The following is a 23,755-nucleotide window of genomic DNA, read 5'->3' on the forward strand; positions in this document are numbered from 1 at the left end:
TTCTAGAACTAACCAAGACAGGTTGATTACCCGTTTGAGTGTCTCAGAATCTTTGTATAATTATGGAGCCACATCCAGCCTGGCCTTGAATGCCTCCAGGAATGGGGCATCCACAACCTCCTTGGGCAACCCGTTCCAGTGCGTCACCACCCTATGAGTGACAAACTTCCTCCTAATATCCAACCTAAACCTCCCCTGTCTCAATTGAAGACCATTCCCCCTTGTCCTGTCACTGTCCACCCATGTAAAGACTCTTTCCACTTTCTATTGTCAAGGAGATGCATTCACAGAATCACAGAATCACAGAATCACAGAATTGTAGGGGTTGGAAGGGACCTCTAGAGATCATCGAGTCCAACCCCCCTGCCAAAGCAGGCTCCCTACACCACGTCGCACAGGTAGGCGTCCAGGCGGGTCTTGAATATCTCCAGAGAAGGAGACTCCACCACCTCCCTGGGCAGCCTGTTCCAGTGCTCCGTCACCCTCACCATAAAGAAGTTCTTGCACACATTCGTGCGGAACTTCCTATGCTGAAGTTTCAGCCCATTACTCCTAGTCCTGTCCCCACGCACTACTGAAAACAGACCAGCCTCGCCACTATGGCTCCCACACTTCAGGTATTTATAAACCTGGATCAAGTCCCCTCTCAGCCTTCTTTTCTCAAGGCTAAACAGACCCAGAACTGGGAATGTCATCTTTGGGTATCCTGTACACTGTCCCTGAGTAAGCCGCTGATCTTTTATGTATTTTCCTTACTCTGTGTACTTATACAGGTATCGTTCAAAGTTCTCTGTGGATTTGGAAAACCATCTCCCTTCTACCAAAGCTGTGCAATATATATAGGAAATATATAAACAACTGTGATTCAGTTGTGCCATTTTACATTCAAGCCATCATAAGTTCAGTAGATGAGTCATCTTTGATTTGATTTTTGGCAGAATTGGGGCTTATCCGATTGCTTTGACAGTAACATTTTATTTTGGAAAAAAAAGGCTCATCCATTATTGATATAACACCCAAGGTGCGTTTACTTGCGGGGGTTTGAAATCTAAGCCACAGCCCGGAGACTGAGGCAGAAAATACCGCCTGATGATCCTAAGCGCGCTCATCCCCGTTACCTCAGGTAAACCTTGGCAGAGCTGCTCACCCCCGATCCACCGACGGAGCAGCTTAAACACTGACTCATAGCCACAACAGCTCCGCACCCCGCGGCTCGCACAGGGCACCGCAGTACGGTGGGCGCCGTGCAGCGCTCCCTGAACCCGACGGAGCGCGGGCTGCCCGCACGGAGCCGCCTCCATCCCGGCGGGACCTTCCCCGCAGCCGTTACGCGGCACCGCCCGCCCACAGGGGCGGGACCCGCTCACAGGGGAGGCGACTTCCGCCTCCCGTCAGCCCCGCCCCTCACCTTGGCCTCTGCTCCGCGCTGAGCCAATGAGGGTGGGGAGTCTCGGCGGGCAGGTAACCGGCCGCCCAATCGCAAAGCCGCCCCGGGGACAGGTGGGGGCGGGGCCCGGGCGCTCCGCGCCAATCGGCCTCGGCGGCGGCGGCGCCCCATCGCCCCCGCCCGGCGGGCTCGGAGGTGGGAGCGCGGCGCGCGCCGGCCCTGCCGGGGGGCGGGGCTACCTGACAGGAGCGGCGACACCCCCCGGCGGGGCTCGCGCGCCCCTACCGCCGCCGCACGCGGGGCCGCCCGGCCGCCGGACCGTGAGCGGAGCGGAGCCGGACGGGCCGGCAGCAGCCATGGCACTGGCGGCGCCGGAGACTCGCAAGTTCACGCGGGCGCTGAGTAAGCCCGGCACGGCGGCCGAGCTGCGGCAGAGCGTCTCGGAGGTGGTGCGCGGCTCCGTCCTGGTGGTGAGCGCGGCGCGGCACCGGGGGCTGCGGGCGGGGGGAGCCGCTGCGCGGCCTCGCGTGGCCGCCGGGAAGGAGGCGGGCGGCGGCCCCGGGGCGGAGATGGGGCCTCGGGTCCCTGCGGGGCGCGATCCTCGGCCGCGGGAGGAGGCGGCGGCGGCGGCGGGGCCCGGCGGGCACGGCCGGGCGCTGCCTTCCTGCCGGTTCCTCCTCGGGCAGCGCCGGCGGGGGAGCCCCGCCCGGTAACCTGCCGCCCCGCCGCTCGCTCCGCTCCTTCCCGTTGTAATTTTGTGCCTTTTGTTTCGCGGGGGACAGAGCTGCGTCCTAGATACGTCCGGAGGCCTCCTGCCGTCCTCCACCTGCGGGACGGCTGCAGCTCGCCGCTCGCCTTGTTCCGGGCGCTCTCGCAGCCAGGCAAATGGTGCAGAAGTCATTCTTTCCGTCCTAACGCCGTCTGCACGTCTTGCGATTAGGGCACTTTGTTGTTGTTGTTGTGTTTGGTGCCTCGCCTCGAGTCGAAGGATGGATGAGCGCCGGCAGGAATAGCGCTTGAGTGTGCTGGGCGTCCCTCCTGCCCGCACCGCGCTCACTGCTTCACGGTTTGCTGCATTAATTTAACCTGAAGTGCTGAGTGTACTTTAGTGCCAAGCGGAGCTGTGACACAGAGGTATGGCTGCTTCTGGCTGCGCTCAGGTGGTGACGTTTTAGGTGGCCTCGCAAGGTGGGTCAGAGCTTCTCATAGGGCTCCTCTTCACGGTATGCGTTTGTGCTGAGTGTGGTTCCGTTATCTCCCAGGGGAATGTTTCAGTAAGCTCTTAACCCTGTGTAAGTAGAGAGGCTTCGGTGTTGGGATTCCCGATGCTGGAAGCTGTCCTGCCTCGTTTGCTGTCAGTGTTGTAATGCCAAGTGTGCTCTTCTCTGTACTGCTTGTCAGAACATACAGCTTCTCTTCTAACGTGCACCAATCTATGTCAGGACTGCATGCTGCAGCTGTAGTTTAAAGGCACACTTTATGAAAGTGATGGCTCTGAAATTCAATTGCTCTTTATATAACCGTGGTTCGAGGACTACATAACACAAGCACTAATAGGAACAGTTCAGTGTCTGCCTGAGTGGCAGCTTTCCACAAGGCAGCAGCACGCAGAACATCTACTTGACATCAACATTTCTCCAGGGATCTACTCTTTTCTGGACAGATAGGAATTAGGGAGGGAGTACGAAGGGAATTCAGGTATAAAGTATGGAAGTAAAGTTGCTTTTGGAATAATCAGCGACCTTTCCTGCCTTCCCTCCCCCAACAAAGCAGCCCTTTTGCTCCCATCCTTTGGATGCATTTCACTTATAACTGGCGTCATTCACTTATAACTGGTATCATTGAGATGATCTGGAAAACGTTTTCCTCGTTCTTTTACTTCCTCAACTCAGTCGAATACATCAAGTGGTGTTATTCATTAAGTATTCAGTTCAAAGTAGTTTTGCCACAACAGATTATCCTGCAGAATTCTGATGAGCTGAAGGAAGTGATGGTAAGTGGAGTACTGGCTCAGTCTTACTTTGTAGGTCTTTCCTTGCTGTTTTTGAAAGCGAAACTGATGACTTACATATCAGGACAGCTTTGTGATCTGTTTCTGTTAGCTTGGCAAGCAAAGCAACATCCCTGTCTCTCTCAGCCTTGTGCTGAAGCTCACCCTCCTGTGCCAGTGATGTTGCCCCTGCTGTTACATCCTCCTTACTATCACACCCTCTACTTTATTACCGAACTCCTCTGTCCTCCTCACATGATGCTGAAATCCTGTAATGAAAGCCTAGTGCTCCCAACTGTTCCTTTATGAGTTAACTTTTGAGTTTGCTGTAACTTTTTATAGGGCATCGTGATGTTTAGAATGAAACTGTACTTCTTTTTCTTTGAAATGGTGTTTAGGATAGTACTGTTCAATGCTTCAAAAGTATTAGAAATAAGAAATATTTACTTCTCTAAGTTGACTGGCTTCTGGGCTGACAGAGTTCCTGGGTTTTATTACCAGAGAAGTTTCTTAGGCTGATACGATAGACACAGGATTCTTATCAGTATTGAAGTTGTTGTCGAAGGTTCTATTTGGATCTGTTGCTTTGAAGATCCACTTTTTTTTTCTCCTCCCCTAATCTTCCTCAAAAGCTCTTTGGTAGAGCAGCCCCCAAGGAGTTTCTGAACTGGGTTGTCTACCAGACATTGCTCAGCATTAGTAACTGATATGATCTTACTGTCATCACATGGGTCATGGACAAATTCTGTTTTCCCTTGGCTGGGCTTGCAGTGAGGGTTCTGGAGGTAGGAAGGAACGAATCTAAGCTTGCAGTTCTTGGTGGATCAGCTGCCCAGATGTGTATGAGCAAACGTTGCTTCAGATTGTACATCTCTGCTCTAGGATGTGCTGATGAGCGATACAAGTCATGCCATGATTATTTGATGATTATTTGCAGTAGAAGACAGAAAAGAATTGCTAATACTTGTGAAGTTGCATGAATTATTTGTTTTGTTATTGTAGCTTCTAGTGAACAAGCCCATCCATTTTTACCATCAACAATACAGTCTGTCTTGCACTGTTTTGAATAAAAAGCATCTCCTGTGTTTAAATGAGGCTTACCAGGTAGCATTTCTAAAACACGCTCATCTTTTCTGCTGCATAAATGTTCCCAGAATTGTATTCATGAAAGAGGATTGAAAACAGCATCATCAGTAGGATAGCATGACATATATTATATTGTCATATTGCTTTCCGTTGGAGCTGAATGTCATTGAATTTCGATCAATTGATAGACTAAATAGCCTGGCTGAATAGTAAGCAGATGTGGTTGGCCAAGCCAGTTTTAATCAGAATGAAACAAGCTATCTTGGCAACTTTTAAGATCTCATCCATTCTTTTTATTTGTTTTATTTTTCTGAACCGACAGGTATGATTTAGTTGGCACAGTTGCAAATGTTAATAATTGTCTCTCAACTTTTCATTGTTTCTGATACTTAAGATATGTGTGCCTCCGGTGGCGCAGCGGTAGAATTCCCGTTTGCAACACCAGGGGGCCCGGGTTCGAATCCCCCCCTGTGGAGCAGGGGGTAGAAGTGCCGCTCTGCTACACAGAGGGCTCGAATCCCGGGAGTTGGACTCGATGATCTCTAAGGTCCCTTCCAACTCGCACAATACTATGATGATGATATATACTGATTGTTTGGATTCAGTTTTTGCTATTTCCTGCATGACATTAGCATGCTTGTTTAACATGATTTTCTTGCACGTTGCCACTAGTTTGACTTCAGACTTCTTTTGACTTACGTTGTGCGACTTCATGTTGGTGCCTTTGGCTGTCCAAATACATTTATGTCTGGGGGGGAGGGCTGTGAGGATCACAAGTCTGTTTCTACAGCAGTCTTATCAAGAGCAGATTTCAATGCAGTTGTAGCCTTATGCAGAACTGGCAGTGATCTCGGTAAGTGATACCACATTACCTAAAACATGGAAAGGAGAAAGATGGAGCTTGGTATCTCGTTCATTGAAATGATAATGATAAATTATTGTAGTGACAAAATAGGTGTTGTGCCTTATCCTAAATTAACCTTACATTTAAGGATGGATGAACAACCAACTAGGAGAATGACATGCCAAGTTGGCTCATCTTATGCCAAGTTAACAGTAAAGTGCCATTATCATGTATGCAGATAATTAGAAGATTTACATCGTTCCAAATAACTTGGCAGATGTTTCCTCTATATAAAAATCAACATTGTACACACTGGAGATATGGGAAAATGGTATGGAATTTAAGTGATCCCCAGATTATCTTCTGCAGTACTCCTTCTTGATTTAATGCAAAGTAGGTTTGAGTGTTTGAAGGTTGAAATAGTCATTTTGAGGCTTCGTATGTAACTTTAAGTACATGGTAGAGGTGTTAAGTTCTAAAAGTCCTGCAGAAATGGAGCTTCTCAGATGTAGTGGGAAGTCAGTATATCATAAAAACAGTGCTTGCATCTCTAAAACAACACTTGGATCAACAATTAGTGGAGTTCTGTTGTTATTTGATTGGTTGCTCTTTGTTTTAAGGAGGCTTATACTGAACTTGAACACAGTGTCAATTCTGTCTTTGCAGTTCTGATCTTTACTATGTTATTGCTATGCATTAACACACTGCTTCTCCATGCACACTATTATTTGGAGGATTGTGCAGTATTCATTTTGGCTTGGTATTTTTTTTCTCCGATATGCGTATCCTTTCATATGTTCTGTACACCGAGAGGGTTTGTGTGCTTTTCCGCATGTTTGCTCCATGTATGGCGAATGGAGTATTTAAAACCTCATCAGTGGTGAGATTTTTAGCTGCTGTGTTGTATAGAAATAGTTCTCTCTTTCCCTAAAGCAAGCCAGCAACTGAGAAAGTGATGTGTAATGCTGGAGGGATGCTGAGACAGAGAGCAGGGACTGGAGTAGTTGATGGATGCTGTAAAGGTTGAAACATGGATAAAGCTTTGGGCTTTCTGTAAATGGAATGTGAAATTAAATACATAACGATTTTAGAAGTACATCGTAATGAATGGGGAGGCAAAAGCAAGGAGATGAGAGCTGACACTAAGGATTTTCAAAGAAAAATGGTTGCTTCCAGTTGAGCATCATCCCAAGGCATCTCAGCCTGAAGGAGCTGCATATGAATTGTAGTGCTTAGTTAGTATCTGAACTGTTGAACTTTAGGATGGAGGGGAGGGAGGGGAAGATGATGCTCAACCTGAATAGGTGGTTTTAGTTTATGGAGTGCACCACTTACATTTCCTAAAGGAAATAAAAGTTGGCGGAGTATGTGATCTTTGTGATAAATATGCTTATTTTACTTCAGCAAAGTGCATGCAAAAACCTTTTCAATTGGATGCAAAACACCAGTAATGGAATGGTTGTTTCTGGCAAGTCTGGTGCTGCTAAGAGGACTTGTTGGGTACGAGACATTTTTGTGGTTGGGAAGATTCAGAGGCTGGGCTATAGCACTAAAGTTTCTACTAATAAATACCTTAAGACTTGCATAAATGTAATATGTCGGCATGCTTGTTCAGAAAGAGATTGTGAGGGGAAACATTCTTGTATGAACAGAAATATATTAACCCATTCAGCAGCAGCGGATCGTTCTTGTTAGCTTCATCTAATTTATTTATTTATTTATTTTCCTAGAGCTTTTCTTGGCCCAGAGATAAGGATGATTGTTTGAAACAGGAATAAATGCTTTTAAAACTGTTGTTTCTAATACAGCAAACATCAGGTGTGTGGTGGTGGTGGTCTGAGCTGTGGTGTCAACAGCTCATGCAGCACAGAATGCTGCAGGGTTTTTCTTCTCCCCCTTCTACTAATGCCCTTAAAAGCCCAATCAAGATCACATGTTTATATCTCAATAACAGTATAACTTTTCACACCTGAAATGAAACTTGGGAATTCCATAACAATATTTTTCCATATATTAAACATCTTATGCAATAAACTTACAACATTATGTCCAACTTAAAGCCACATGTTTGCTTATGCTGCATCGTGACCCATGCCAGTGTTTCAAAAAGTTCTGTAATTACTAGTTCTGCAAACTCCAACTTTAATATCAACTGTTTATTGTTAATGCATAGGTGTCATTGCTCAAATTACTGTTAAGTGTATATGGCTGTTGGGGTGAGTGATCACTTGCCTCTGAGTAGTACCTGAGATTAGATAGCTGTCATGTGTATGCACTTACATGTGAAACTCAATAATTGGTGAGTTTGACCACATAACCTGACATTGTATTCTTGAAGTAGATTTAAGACTGCAAAATTCACACGCTTGCTTTAAAAATTATTGGTAAAGATACCGGTAACTCATTGAAGCTAATAAGGGGTATTGTTTTTCAGGTAGCAGAAAGCTTGGGTGCATCATTCTTAGAAAGGCACTGCATGTGTTGCTTTTACCTTGAACTTCTGTAAGTATTGAGAGGGGGTTTGGTGCCAGTGGCTCACTGTGGAGGAGGCAGTGTCTCATCTTTATCACTTGGATCCGAGGAACTGAAATTTGCAATGGGGTTTGAAGAACTTACCTAATGCACTGATATTGAAAGTACGGTGTATGAAAAATATACAGAAATCCCTCTTCCTTAGCTAGTATTTAGTTAAAGGTTTTGAGGTCAAATGATCTTGGGTACGTTACTTGATGTGGGTACAGCAGGCAAAGCTCCATTTGAAAGAAGGGAAAAATAGATTCATTCTTCTTTGTCTCTCCACATTCCCCTTAGATCATCTGTGTCCATCAAAAGCATTAATTATGCAAAGCGTAAAATGCATAAAGCTGCATAAGTAATCTGTGTATTACACAATGCTTTTCTCATTGAAAGATTTTGGAAATAGCATACCTAAAGATGAGAAGATACTCTAATTATTCCGAGCGTGTAAACTTACCTGAGACCTCCATACAGAAGATAGGCATGTGTGTGTGTGGGGGGAAAGGTTTGCATTCTGTCTTACTCCACAGGCACTGATGTAAGTAGGTGATTGAGTTTAAGATAACTGTGAAATAATCTTGGGTATCATATTGTGAGAGTGCTGTGGGCTGTTTTTTCCTGTGGAAGTACTTGGAGTTATTCTGGTGAGAATGAAAGTGAGCATGTATTAACTCAGAATAGAAGTTTCCTGTCCTATTAAAAACAAAACAAACAAATGAAAAAACAGTCTTAAAACTCTTTGGTTTACTTCATGTGTTAAACAATGACCAGGATTTCATTGGTACAATGGACTCTGCTTGGGAAAAAGGTAGGCTGAGGCACCCAGAAATCTTCAGAAAGTCGAGCAGGAATTCTGAAAGGGATTTTTGTGAAGAAAACCCACTTGGAGAGCGAACATTTGGTAAAAGAAATCCAACATCTGTAGCAGATACTATTACTGCTTGTTGAAAGAAATACCAGCTTTGCTGGAGACACATTAAGAAAACAGGAAAACTTAAGAGTCCCACTCCCCGCCCCTGCAATCAGATTGTTGGTGCGAAGATATCTGTTAGAGCACTTTGTCACCCCCCCTCCCTTCTGACTGATGATTCAGGTATGAAAGGAGGAATGGGGAATTAAGCATATTGTCTTTGTGCATTCTGATGTTGGCTCCAAAGTCTGCTGCCTGTCTTGGAGGCTCTGGCAGTTAAAGTGGGAAAAACTAGAAAGACACGATTCAGATCTCTGTTGGAAACCTTGTGGATCTCACACCTCAGACTGGTGAGACTAACATGGCCCTGCTCAGGCAGGACTTGGCCCTAGTGACTTCAGCCATCTCATGTCTCCATTCTGTAAACCTGTGCTTTATTTTAGGTGGTGGTGTCAACGTGGGGCTACCGATGGGTATTTGTAAGAACAAATTAACCTTAGCTCTGCGTCCCAAGGAGGCAACCAGATTGCAGACTGATTCAGACTGGCGTATGTGGTGCTGTCAGTGTGAATCCAAACCTCAGCTGGAATTCTACTCCAAGCCACTGGGCCCAGGCCAGCCTTTGGTTTGGGGCTTTCTCCCAAGGAAAAAACAACAAAACCATTTGTATTCCAGGGCCAACTGGAATTTCTTTCTGCTTGCCATCAATAAGGAAGGATATCAGGTGTTTGAAGAGGGAAATTTATTATTTAGCCCCTTGAATATTGTTGTGTCCAGAAAGAGCAGTTCTGGTTAATTTTTCTGTCTGAGACAATATTGTTGATACCAGTAGTTCAAGAAATATCAACTTCATAATTCTGAGAAACTCAAGGAAAAATAGTTTACATTTCTTTCTTTTTTTTTCTTCTCTGTACTTGGTAGTACTCTGGAAAATTTCTTCTTCTGATTATCCTAGAAAAGAATACTAGAAAATAAAAATATGGGCCAAAAACACCAACAATACTAACATCCCATTCTTCCAAAGGTTTGAAACCTTCAGGGATCAAGTTTGTGCATAAACAATGTTACAGTCCCTACCAGCTGAAATTAAATAGGCCCTTTTGTAGTTTCTTCTACTAAGAAACATAGTTATTCACACAGTGGGAGTATTGAGTGACTTGACATGGAGTTGTTGGAGGAGGGCCATAAAGATAATCAGAGGGCTGGAGCACCTCCCCTGTGAGGACAGGCTGAGTGAGCTGGGCCTCTTCAGCCTGGAGAAGAGAAGGCTCTGAGGAGACATTATAGTGATCTTCCAGTACCTGAAGGTGCCTACAGGAAAGCTGGAGACAGACTTTTTTAAGCCACGTAATGATAGGATGAGGGAAAATGGCTTTAAACTAGAAGAGAGTAGATATAGACTAGATATTAGGAAGACATTCTTTACTGTGAGGGTGGTGAGACGCTGGAACAGGTTGCCCAGAGAGGTTGTGGATGCCTCTTCCCTGGAAGCACTCAAGGCCAGGCTGGATGAGGCTGTGAGCAATCTTGACTATTGGGAGGTGTCCCTACCTATAGCAGGGGGTTGGAACTAGGGGATGTTACAGATCCCTTCCAACCCAAACCATTCTATGACACAGAATTAACTGAATAACCAAAATATATTTTAAAAACTTTCAAGATTTAAGTTTAGTTGCAACAAAACTGAGGAGGAGTAATGCTGATTCAGAGCAGCTAGAATACAGGAAGGCCTGTAATATAGAGCCAACGTGTAAATAAATAATCCTTAGCTGCTGCTTTGTGTGCTCGTGGTTGCTTTTTGATACTGAGCTGTAGCTGTGGACTTCAAAGGAGGTAGCATGGTGACAGATGCTGCTCTAGCTTTGGAAATTTGAGTCACAGGCTGAACTGCTTATACTACATTCAGGTGCTCTGTGGTTGGGAAGGAGTTATTTTGTGAATTCGGAGTAGTTTATGTTTTTACTGCTATAAAGTTAATCCTCCAACCAGGAATGGCTGCATGTTATACTGAGAATGGGTAATGCTTTCATATTACTAAGCAGGGAAAGAATTTCAATATCAGTTTACATCAGTGTGTAGTGTAATGTTTTACAATTTGTGTGTTATCATCTTTGAAATCATAAGTGCAGTTGATTTCAGGGGCCTAGGATTCAATGCATGTGGATGTGTAGAAATGTAAGTTGTCAGCTTGTGCATCCAGACAGAGCCTGTGTTCTTGTGTTCGTGTTAAGTTCTTTACTATGAGAGTAGTGAGGTGCTGGCACAGGATGCCCAGAGAGGCTGTGGATGCCCTGTCTCTGGAGGTGTTCAAGGCCAGGTTGGATGGAGCCCTGGGCAGTCTGGTCTAGTATTAATGGGGAGGTTGATGGCCCTGCCTGTGGTAGAGGGGTTGGAGCTTTGTGATCCTTGAGGTCCCTTCCAACCCAAGCCATTCTGTGATTGTGTGATATGCTTGTGTTTTGACACATGCTCCAACGAAAGATTTCAGTGGGAGAAAAGGATAGTGAGATAGGTCTCAGTCTCATTTTAACAGATTTGTGAAGAAACTTTTAGTTAATGGAAATACTAGCATTGTGGGCTTAAAACAAAGTAATTAAAAAGGCTGTGTTTTTTAAATGTTTGAAAGGTACTCATCCCATTTCCAGTTTGAAAGCATTGCCAGTGCCCCAGTGCTGTGATGTTAAGTGGTGCTTCCGACCTCATTCTGTTAAGCACATTTGCACCTTCTTGCACAGACTGGCACCGATACTTTTGCAGCCGACTCAGTAGGTGGTTTAGTTGAAAGTCATTGTTGTATGTTTGCCATTAAGAATGTTTAAGGAGGCTTCGCTCTTAGTGTTTGCTAGTCTTGAGGGGGATCTTGAGTTCTTGTTGAACCTCCAATTTGAGTCAGTCTAAAAAGAGCATTCAGGTTAATGAAGAGATGACACACTTCGTAATTACTTGGAGGGTGCTATTCTAGTTTCCTCCAAAATTCTCCTGGGAGTCTTGTTTGCCAGGCCTGTTACTGCCATGGAGTTATCTACCTGGTATTGTGCATGGCCTCGGATGGCCTAAGAATGTTGTTTATGAACTTCTTCCTCGTTGTAGCATACAGCATGATCCACAAGGTTTTCCCTTGTGAAGTTTGGGAAGAAAAGAATTCTCACTGTGTATAGTCTTACTGGTAAATATCAAGGGATAATACTTCCAGCATAGTTTTTGGCAGCTAGTGATATGCTGGAGGGAACTTGGAACTTGTTCCTTAATGAACTAGTAACAAAGAAAAGGAGAATAACTTGAATCTGAATAGCCTTTGTAAGGGGAATCAAAGTTAATGTGAGCTCTGAGTTCCTGATGCTCTTCCCTGAACACAGTACTGTTGCTCAGAAACTGGGCTTTAACTGTTTATTTTTTCCCTAGTCTGCTGTATTTTGACTGTACTTTAGTATGGTTTCATCAGTGTTCCTGAAAATAATATTGTTAGTGACATGTTCTGCACTTAATTATAAGAAGTGTATGTTGTGCCTATCATGTCAGTTGTTTAAAGAGCCCAGAGTAAAAAGGCGAGCTTGAGAAAGCTGGAAGTTTTGTAACCACTAGATGGAGTCATGTGAGCATATTTCATACCAGAATCCCATGCTATGCTTTGAAACATAAAGCAATTAAAGGAGTTATAGGTGTCTTATGTCTCATGCTTACTAATGAAAGTTCATTTGCTCAGTGTAGTTTAACTTGGGCAACTTCCTGAAGTTCTCTGGGTTATTCTTAGCATGGCTGCCCTCAAGATATGCTTGAGTTATGCTTGAACGTAAGGTGTGTGCCTTACTGGTTCTTCCCCATGCTCACTTGTGGATGAGGATGTGTTATTACGTGTGTAGAATGGACTTGTGAGGTCGACCTTTATGCAGCTCCCAGTTATGCAACAAGAAAGTACTAGCTATGGCATTTAGTATTTTGCAATTAGTGGGGTTTTAAATGTGTGCATCTCTCCATCAGCACGTACGTGATACTGTGTACGCAAGATTAAAGTCTCTGAATTAGCATTCCATGGGTTGCATCATTTAGGCTTCCTTCCCACTTGCCCAGATGTGAGAAAGGCGTAATAGATATAAACATGCCCTTGTATGTAGATTAGAATCAGCTTATGTTGATATGCTGGCTATGACAAGCTTCCATGGCTAAATGTTCCAACCTTCATTTCTGTCTCCAGTCTTCAATGCTTTCAGCCTTATTTTTGTCTTTTTGACAAATTATGTAGATGATAAACTTGCTCTTGGTCTTCAGCCTGGTGATATAGTTAGGGTTTCTAATGTTACAGTAGCTTTTTCATTTCTCTTTGATGTGTATCTCTTCTTAGGGCCTTGCTGACTGTGTGGATTCTCATTCAAAATTACATGCTATTGTCAAGATTATCTCCTGGAGGAAGCATAGCTGGCCTTCTTTTCAAGCACAGAATTCTCTTGGATCTTTTCTCTGTTTCAGTGGTTGGTATGTGGCTACCTGATACAGAGCCAAAGAGTCACGCAAGGGCACAGACTGAAGGACAAATATGAGTTACTTGGTCCAGTTCCCTGCTCAAAGTAGGTCTGGTTGTTTAGAGACTGTGCCAGTCTAGTTTTGCTATCCACATGGGGAGGTTGACTCCTTTCATAGTTAAAAATTATATATACACATCAAAAACGTCTTTTATCTAAATTAAATATTGCATGCATTGTCTCCTGCTGTGTGACTGCCACCAAGAAGAGCCTGGTTCTGTTCTCTCTTAACCTTCCTCTTAGGTGGTTGTGGATAGCAATAAGATCTCCTTTGAGCATTCGCTTTAGGCAGAATTATCCAAGATCTCAGCAGTCCTTATATCAGGAACCAAAACCTGAATTTTCTTCTTCTCCTCTAGGAATGTACTTGTAAATAGGAACTGTTCTTTATTCTCCCTCTTGCAGGGCTTGTGGATCTCAGTTCTTTCCTGCAGCTTTACCAAACAAAAGCCAGTACCTTGGTCTGGTTGCACTATTATCTAGTTATTAAAGCACTCCAGGGGCGCTCCATAGGTGGTGTTTGTTTTAACCCTTCTGGGCTGAGGTGGCTTTGGGCCCACATCTCTAGCATTCCCAGCTGATTCACAGACTGCTGCCAGATGGAAGGTAGTGCTCCACCTACAGACGCTGTCAGGTTTTTGTGAGAAGCTGAGTTGAGTCAGTATGTGTTAAAATCACCAAGGAACCAGATGTTCGCTGTTGTCAAGATGTCATCCGTTTGAGAATGTTAAATGTCAAGGACAATTTCTTTGGTAAAATTTTAAGTACTTCAAATGTTTTAAGGGGTTATGTGTATTTTTGTGCCATAAATGCCTAGATGCTTAAATCCTGACTGAGTTACGTTCTCCTGCAGGTATGGCCTTGCGTCTTCATGAAACGCTTTCCTGTAATGGTGGCATGTCTGAAGACAAAATGTCTGTGTTGTTTTGTGGCAACATACTTGATGGGAAGCTCTCCTTAGTTTGATTTCTGTCTAGTTCCATCTGATAAGTTCTTGTTACTGAGAGTTTTACAAGACTATTTTAAATCAATTCAGGCAGCTTTTTCTTAAAGACTTCTATCTTTGTAGGGTGCTGACCAGCATCAAACTGAAACTGCAGGCGTTGGTTAAAATGACCTGTTTACTGGCATATGTTTACTTTTTACCTTTGAGATTCTGCTTGCTGGAACTCTCTTGGTTGCTGTAGGGCTACTTAATATTTTGAAGCCTTGTGGTATCGTAGCACACAGTGATCATTAGGCATTTTAAACAATAAGGGGATGACTGGTGGTTAAACTTTAAAAGTAATTGTGGAACCTCTGTTAAGCAATTCCCAACAATTATTTTGGAGGGTGGCTTGAGCTTCTTCTGTATTAACTGCCCATGTCTTAGATGGACACAGCCTTCTGAAGAACCAACTTGGAGCAGCCATTTCATCTTTTTAGCTTTAGGAGTATTGTAGCACAGTCAGTACTGGTTCAGTACACTACGTAGCAAGGAGAAGCTCACTGCATCCCATATAAACTAGGCAGTCTAGTCTAGGAATGCAATATTTGCAATACATGCTAATTTAAATAACTCTGGAAATCTGCATGCAGACCTTTTTGCACAAAGAGAAGCAACATTAGTCATGTCATCTCTCCACAGCCCTCCTTTCTTTCCCTCCTAGGGGAGAAAGACCTTGTCATAAACCAGGTGCAGCTAAAGACAGTTTGTAATGTCCAGCTTGCTACTCATATCACAAACAATACAGTCTTGTTCATATGTTTTGCTTGTTTGTTTTGTTTACTTGTTAGCCATTGGATTAAAATGTTTGGCTACCTCAGGCTGTCCCTTAGCTCTCTTCTCTTGGTAGAGAAAGTTCCGTCAGACCCTCACAAGAATTCTTCCATTCTCCTGGTTTCACTTTGAGATGTAATTCTGTTCGTGGATAGTATTGCAGCTGTGTCCCATTTCTGTCTGCACGTTCACTGTTTTGTGCAGTGCAGGATGCTCATCACAATTGCAGGAATATCCATTGTAAAGCTGGGAATCTCCACTTTGCTCCACCATAGTGGCATTGGAAAAAATCAGCTTCTTGGCAGTGTGCTTTACCTATTCAGATTTCTCACAGTATTAATATTTAAGCACCTGGTCGCGCTCCTCCTCAATCTGGATTCTTCCCATCCCTTATGACCTTATGTTTATCTGCCTTTCAGGCTCAATTTGGAATGCTTTTTATGCCATATTTATCACTATTGTATTGATCCGAGTCGGTTTCAGTTGCCTTTTTTAAGATACTGTAGGAACATGATGCTAAATTTATTCAAGATGCAGTCAGAATCAAATTTACTCATTATCAGCTTTGAATTTGAGCACCTCCTGAGGCCACTTCCAACCTCCATCGTTCTGTGATTCTGTCATCTTGTTTGTCTTTCTCAATGAACTCTTTGTGTGTTTCCACATCCTACGTGGTGCTTTAAAAGTGAGGCCATTTTCTCACCGTTTGAAAGAACTGTCTGATGCACGATGAGCTGCTGTACAGTGAGTAGAATTTGTGCTAAATACTTCATCCTCACTTTCTTTTTCCTCTGCCTGAAACTACTCCTTATTGACAGAGTGCTGTAACACAATTTATATTTCTTACAATGTGTGGAACATGATAACAGCTGCCCTGGAGAATACGGGACTGGAAGGAACTACTTGGATTGCTGTCAAGTATTGATTCTTTTTCCTTTTTAGTCAGTGTTTCTACATACTATTATACTATATTTGAGTTAGAAGTGTAATTCTGAGATGCATTAACTGGTTAGATGTAAAAATGAAGAATGTGAATGAACATTGAATATTTCTTCTGAATCATTCATTACAGCATCTAAGCATTTCCCTACGTTAGTTTGTATGGGGACAAATGTGTAGTTGACATCATTGATCTGTTTTTCCCCTCCCTTCATGTTTCCCTGGAGTCCCTTTAATTAAGAATAGTCAAATAGTCATTAAAATAATAAAAGAGAGCACAGCTATTTGCTATCGGTGACTTCATAAAGTCAGTTCTGGCAGATGGGGACTCACTACTCCAAGTGGCTACTTTTGTGTGTGAGGCAGAAAAGAAGAAATAACGACAGTTGTCAGCATCCAGCTCCCTTGTGGTTTGCCTGGACTAAGAACAGCACGCTGGTAACATCTAGGTTAGATTGAAGGGTTTTATTTCTCACTAGCAGCAACAACTTAATCATTTCCCTTCATTTTTGAGTCCTTGCGTGTGACATTTCTGCTTTTAAACATTAAAAAGCACAAATAGGTCAAGGAAAGAACTGTTTGCTAGTACGAACTCTGTGCTAGGCATTCTGGGAGAGTGCTTTCTTGCAGCAGATGAGGATTCTTTGTGGCTGGCAGCAGAAACTGCAGCAGTATCTTTGCAGTTTCCTTTCATCTTTGATTATGTTCTGAGGATCTTTGAAATCTGGGAGCTGTTTCCCAGACCCTCCGGAATATCTTTTCATCTCTCTTGTGGAGTAGAGCGCATGCTGAAAGCCTCTTATCTTCTTCAGCTGAGGTATCCTTTGCTTTTCATCACCCTCTGATTTTTTCGGCAGCTGGATTTTTGGCAGTGTTTGGCTTAAACAAATAGGATTACATTTCGGTAGCTGATGGCTTCCAGTTGAGGAACGTACTGAATGTCGGACATAATGAAGGTTGTACAAAGAAATGTTTCTGCAAAGCACGGGGAAATAATCCGAGCTGAGCGAAGGAAGACTACATTCTGCAAATGCAGTCGGGGCTGCTAGAGATGCAAAATTCACCGGATTTGGAATGGGTTGCACTACAAGCGTGGTTCTGTTTAAAGGCATCCGAACAGTTTTTGAGAGAAACTGTGGTTATATTTGCAAACAGCAAGGGGAAAACAATGCCCTTGAATATACAGCATTCAGCTTGCCAGATGAAGATTCAGGAATCTTGATTCATTCATCTCTGGTAAATACAAACTTGTTTCAGTAATAATTTTATCTGCTATTTGAAAGCTAAACTAAATACCATGCTTATTTAATGTCTGCTGTATACTGACTCGGTATGCTTTGCCTTGATAGCATAGCATGCTAGTGCATGTATGTGACATGTAATACACGTGTGCATGCAGCTGTAACATCAAAGCTTGGGCTTCATACTCATTATGTCATTTAGATTTGTATTAACAGTATGAACAATTTGCTCTCTATGAGCAGGATTGGTACAGAAGATCATATGTTAAATCTTTCTTAACCTGCTCTCGGAATGTGTTTGGCACTTCAAATGAGATAATTACATTATTTGGAAAAACTGAGGAATGCATTGCTGGGAAAATGGTAACCCAGGATTTAAGGTTTATTTTTCAGATGAATAATAGTTTTTTTTTTTTCTCTGAAAACATTCTGTTTCCATTTAAGTTACTGGAATGTGTACAAGAGCATTCTAGAAGAAAAAAAAATGGTTAAAGGAAGCAGTAACTGTTTTCTGCACCTTCTCTGCTTTCAAATGCTTTTTTAGGTGTTGCTTGGTGCAAAGAAAACCTGCTTTAAAGTGAGACTATCTTCTTTGTACCCTGCAGGTTAGTGACGCTTGTGTGCGTCAGATATATTACATTTAGGCTTGAGGGGGTGGAATTGCAATAGCTAACGAGCAGTGCTTGCTTCAGAATTGGATGAATTAAGGAGTTAAATATTTATTTCGATTAATTTTAGGTCGCTTGTTAATTGCTTACTCACCAACAAGGTGGTTGGAAGAAGAGGGGTGTGGTACCTTGAAATTTCGGCAAGCTTGTAGTGCTTGCTGGCATACCCACAGCGTGCAACTGCAGCTATATGGAAAGCATTCAGAAATATCATAAAGCTGTTGCCTTTATGTTGGTCAGCTTCATTCTTGTTGAACTGAAAGATGAGAAAAAAGGGGTGTGTGTGTGTAAACATGCAAGTAAAACTTCAGGGAAAGAATATATGTATGTATACATGTGTATACATGCATGTATACACGTGTATGTGCAGTGTATATGTGTATTTGTGTATGTATATATATATATATGTATATATACACACACGTTACTTAGTTTCCAGGAATGAACCTGAACTGCCTTTGGATGCTTAAAATAGCTGACAGTATGTGTATTGCCTTTCATGATAGTATTGCTTTTCATAAATTCTTAATATTGTTTGCTATTACAAATAAAATGGCTTCTTCTGTGTATTAGAAACCTCTTTATGCTGTTAGACATCTGCAAGTTGGCCTCATACAGATGGTTATTAGACAGTTGTTAAGCACCGGACAGCGACTACTTCTAATAACTTTTGCAGGCCTTTGAATTCGGGAACCAGCACCTTTTCTGGCCTTCCATTACACAAATAGAATGTAATATAGGATATTGGAGTGAAAAATCATTTTAAGTAATTTGTATTATGTATATATATATATATCTTCTTCATCTTTGTTTTCTGTGCTATTTTTTTCCTGGATTAATATCTTTTTAATTTGGGCCTGCAGAATGGTTCGCAAAATAGCAAGATTAACCCAAAATATCCTTAGCCTTCCAAGTACTACTGAAGTTCCAGATCTGTTAAATGGGACATTTTTCTACTCCGAAAGTTGCAAGTGCTTTTAAATAACACAACTGGGGTCTATTTTTGATGTTGTTTCTTTGTTTATATTTTCCATATAAATATTTACATTTGTATGGCTTTGTCACTTTGGTTTAGCTGAAAGTAGCAAGTGAAGATAAGTTTCTTCTCAGGATAAATAATGTAAGGCTTAGTATATAAGATTGGGGAATTGAGGGGTCAGAATGACTTCCTGCTCACTGTACTGGATTGCTGTAGTTTGTGAAAGTGAAAGGTTTCAAGAGCTTACAAGAAAAAATCTGGCCCTTCATTGAGAGGTGACCATCTTGCCAGTCACAGCTGAGCCTTGCTATGGCTTTTGGTGACTCAGACTGGGAACAGTTGCTCCTGATTTACTGCTGAAGAGTGGAAAGCAGGAAAGACACTGCGATCTTGGCAGTAGTGACAAGTTATTTTACAAAGCTTATCTAAATGTATACAAATAACTCTAAATACTTTCTCATACTTTGCTGTTCGAACCTGATTTTGCCATTTCCTCCATCTCTAAAGACTGGTTTTCAGCAATAGAAGAGGCCTTGCTTCTCCCTAAGAAGCCATTTTGGGGTGGTGAAGACTTGAGGAATGTACTTCCTCAGGAGGGAAGCTGCATGGCCAGTGTGAAAAGAGAATGACCGTGTGTGTCACCTTCCTGTGTTTTCCTTCACTGTGGTGTTTGTTGCAACAGATGCTTGTGTGGGTGTATGACTCCACCTACTTATTTGTTTGTGCAGTAGCATATATTACAGCTGCAATTTATTAACTGCCTTTTTGGCTGTTTCTGCTATCTGCTCTGTTTAGCTAGTTTGGATCAAATATCTCCTGATACACAGCTGTTGTCAAAACGCCCGTAAATTTCAGGGAGTTCTGTGCTGTAACTACACATTGACCCTCTTGCAAAACCGGCGTTGAAAATCTGTGAAAATTTCCTGTGAGCAGAAAGTACTCAGGCAGTTCTCCTGGGAGGAAAAAGCTCCATCCTGTGAAGAAACAAGGAGGCGGCAATAGTTGATGTAGTGCATTCTATATGATTTTATTTTTTTTTTCCCATTTAAATTGTAGTCCAGAGATCAGGAAGCTGTATCTATATCCTTATTAAGTCTAATTAAAGTTTTATCTTAAGCAGGTGTGCTCTTTTGCTTGAAGATGAAAGATAAAATGAAGGCTGAGTGAGAATGTCCTTCTTGGGAACACAGTTTATTTTTACCCATCTGAGATTATTTGAGCTTGCAGCGAACGTGCCATATCATTCATACAGGAACGTTTCTAGCTCATCATATACACGTTATCTTATTCATCAGCACAGAGTCTGAAGGACCTCACAGGATCTCTATGTTCATTGGGGTATAAACCAATGTTTTTGTAAGATTATAAATTTATTTTGAGATGATGCAACTTTTAACGAGAAAATTAATGCAACTGTATTCTCTTCAAATATCCTCCCAGGCCATATTTGTTTTCTGTAAATGTTAAGGAAAAATATTCTAATCTGCTTAGTTTTATGGTAAGTAGAAGGGTGTGAAACTTACAAGGAATGGCCGAGGGAGCTGTGACTGCTGAGTCTGGAGAAGAGGAAGCTGAGGAGAGACTTCATTGCTCTCTAGAACTACCTGGAAGGAAGTTGCAGCTAGAAGGAGGTCTGTCTCTTTTCTCATGTGACAAGGCACAAGGAAATGGCTTTCAGTTGAGTCAGGGGAGGATTGGGATGAACATCAGGAAGGATTTCTTCATGGAGAGGTGTCAAGTGCTGGAAGAGGCTGCCCAAGAATAGTGGTGGAGTAACTATCCCTGGAGGCATTTAAGAAACACACAGATGTGACATTAAGGGATGTAGCTTAGTGATGGCAATCAGTAGGTCAGGTTGGTCATTGGACTTGATGGTCTTGAGGGTTATTTTTAATGTAAAAATGATTCTATGATTGCATGGAAATCAATTACAGTATATATTACTGTGGCTTTGTCAAAATTCAAAATTACAGTACTTAGCTTTGATTCTCCTGTGACTTGTTTTTTAGCCCATTCTCAGCATGATATTGTGCTGTTTCTAATGTATTGCAGTATCTTGAAGGTGGCAGGATTTTATTTTCTCATGGCCTTTATTCTTACAGTTGGATTGTATTTTATTTGCAATCATAGTATGACCAACAGGTATCTAGGAGGGTTATGTTATTCTACTGTTTAGGGCCTAAACAACTGTTTACTATGGGAGATACAGATGAAAAATGAGCATGGGAGAATGGTGATGGTAGGTATAAGAAAACCACAATTACTAAAAGTAGCTTTGCTAATAAGCTGTTGAGATGTTGAGTGAACAAAGAAGTTAACTGGCTGTAGTGGTAAGACCAATGGAGAAGACAAAGCTTCTGAATTGACACAAGCTGAGCTGATGGACAATAATTTTCTTTTAGATGTCTGAATATTGCAGAAAGCAGCTGGATTTTTGCTTGAAATATATATATATATGTATTTACTGCATTTGCTTTCCTTGTTGTAGTCAACGCTGCAGTTTATCCCATGACATTTTACAAAAGCTTAGTTAAAGCTATTTAGTAACTGGGGTGTGTGCAGGACATGGCCTAACAATTTAAATAGTTTTAAAATCGTATTAAACCTGTTGTGGAAAAGACATTAATTTGAATAACAGTATTACATTTGTGCTTACGAAATTTCCAAGAAGAAATACAGGGCATTTTGGAATAGTGTATGTTCAGCTCTAAAACAGATGGATTCGGGGATTTTTCTGGAAACAGAACCAACAACCTGTTATAATAACTGCAGTTTCTGTGTCCGTGCAACCTGTTGACTTTACAGCAACATCATCATTAGGCCTTATTGAATTTCTGTGTGGCTGCAGTTTCTGTGCTGCTGCTGAGTCATTTTGTTCATAACGAACCGGGACATCTTGAAAATATACCCAAATCTGCATATTGGAAGGTTGATTAATGACAGCAGACAGCTGTGTCATTCTGGAAATTATCTCCACAGTAATCATTTCAGTTGGAAATATTTTGATTTCAGGCTAATATTAAATTACTTTTTTAAATTGATTGTTTTCTTAATCTAACATATGGCATGCTTATAAGGTTCATTACTAAAAGGCCTTATGTCCTTGCTGTCTGAATTAACAAATTACTATCAACTTGCTCCTTCAGAGTGGAAAAGTTCAGTGGAAACCAAGTAGAAATACAGGAGAGAGAAGGTTGTAGGGAAATGAGACTGGTGAGTGAGTGGAATTTTTTTGGTTTGTTTTTGGTTTGTTTTTTTATGTGCTTAAACAGCTTATGCAGCAATTCCCTTGTGGCATGCAGGTAATTTGTGTGGCTTACTCCTTTAGGCTGCAGTCATATCATGCTTAAGCCTGCAATTGTATTAAAATTAGCTTTTATCCATCAGCACTCAGAGCATTAGACCTCATTAGACCTCTTAATAAGGAAGAAACAGACCTGTCTGATTGCGACATCTTAACTACTGTGTAGTCTTGTGTCCCTTGTATGAGAACAGTTTTTAATCTCCATTCATCTTTTTGCTTTGGGTAATGAAAATACAGGATCTTACGTGTTGACATGTAGTCTTGGCTAAATCTCCTGATGGATCTTGTAGAATTTTCAGGGCTCTTTATGTTTTTTTAAACCTGTCTTTAGACTCTGAAGAGAATACTTGAATGTCCAACCTTTAGCCTTTCAACAGGAACAATTAGGGAACAAATTCATGGAACACGTGGTTCCTGAGACAAATGAAAGTCTTTGAAAGATGACTGTGAGAGGTTTCTTAGACATAGGTTGGCCAGCACTCAGTGTACTGGCATGCAAAAGACAAGCTTAAACACTGTATACTCAGGAAAAGGTATTGAAGACTGAGGATGAGCTCTGGGGATAGTTGTTTGAAGTCTGTATATGTATGTCACTTTTATCCAGCTTGGGTGGAAAAAAAATATATATATAGTTAATGTATAGAAGTAGCACAACTATTTTTATTGAAAACTCAAGAGGCCAGCAGAAATGCTAAACTAGTGGGATATTTAACCTTGTTTTTGTGGAACTAATAAACATGTTAACTTATTTTGTGAAATAACAGAAGCCCAAGTTCAATAATTAAATTGGAAAACTTACATGTCTGCTTGATAATAAACAAACGTCTTCACAAGCACACGACATGCAGGTAGGTTGAAATATTAATGACAGTCACTGTGTTTTACTTGCCAAGAGGCGCAAGCACATGGAATGTAGAGTACATATAAGCTGCAATTCAACTGAGCGTGTGGTACTGGAAGAACTGTGATACTAGTTAATCCTGAATGAGCTTAATTCTTGCTTTACTGAGTGTGACCTAACCATGGAAGCTCAGTGAGCTTGGATTATTTTAGTTAACTTTTTATGTAGCCAACATTCTATGCAGTATCTAGCATATGCATGTTTTACAGAATATGATGAGGAGGGGTGTGGAACTTGGTATGCTGAGGGAGACCCAGGGCACTTGAAGCCAGTCAGCCTCACCAATATGCCCAGTAAGATCACAGAGCAGATCCTGCTGAAACTGTGTCAAAGCATGTGAAAAGCAGAGAGACAATTATCAAGAGCTCCAGAGCCTGGATGACTTTCTTATAGTGAGAGGCCCAAGCCTAATAATCTACTCAATGCATGGCCTTGCCATAGCTGAGTACAGGGAGATGGTAGCCTTCATGCTCCTGCTGGCTATGCTATTTCTTACACAAGCCAGGATACCATTGGCCTTCTTGGCCACCTGGGCACACTGCTGGCTCACCTTCAGTCAACTGTCTACCACTACCTCCAGGTCCTTTTCCTTTGCACAGTCTTTTAGCTACACTGGCACAAGCCTGTAGCATTGCCTGGGGTCAGTGTGACCAAAGTGCGCTTGGTCTTGTTGAACTTCATCTCCCTGGCCTCAGGCTAGTGATTCAGCCTGC

The 23,755-nt window shown here is 42.2% G+C and overlaps 1 protein-coding gene across 9 annotated transcripts in view; it reads left to right on the plus strand.

Moving 5' to 3' along the window:
- The first annotated feature begins 1,623 nt into the window (after window positions 1-1,623).
- The window catches only part of DOCK9 (dedicator of cytokinesis 9), a 111,861-nt gene continuing 89,729 nt past the window's right edge, over window positions 1,624-23,755 (plus strand). For 5 of the 9 annotated variants that reach the window (XM_072347981.1, XM_072348044.1, XM_072348054.1 and 2 more), the window contains exon 1: window positions 16,560-17,185. In XM_072347981.1, coding sequence (XP_072204082.1) covers window positions 17,024-17,185 — 162 coding nt within the window. In that variant the 5' untranslated portion in view covers window positions 16,560-17,023. Of the gene's footprint in view, window positions 1,858-16,559; window positions 17,186-23,755 lie in introns of those variants that run through there. The other 4 variants (XM_072348008.1, XM_072348025.1, XM_072348105.1 and 1 more) reach the window with 1 other exon arrangement.

This window comes from Excalfactoria chinensis, chromosome 1 (assembly GCF_039878825.1).
Source record: "Excalfactoria chinensis isolate bCotChi1 chromosome 1, bCotChi1.hap2, whole genome shotgun sequence".
Lineage (NCBI taxonomy): Eukaryota > Metazoa > Chordata > Aves > Galliformes > Phasianidae > Excalfactoria > Excalfactoria chinensis.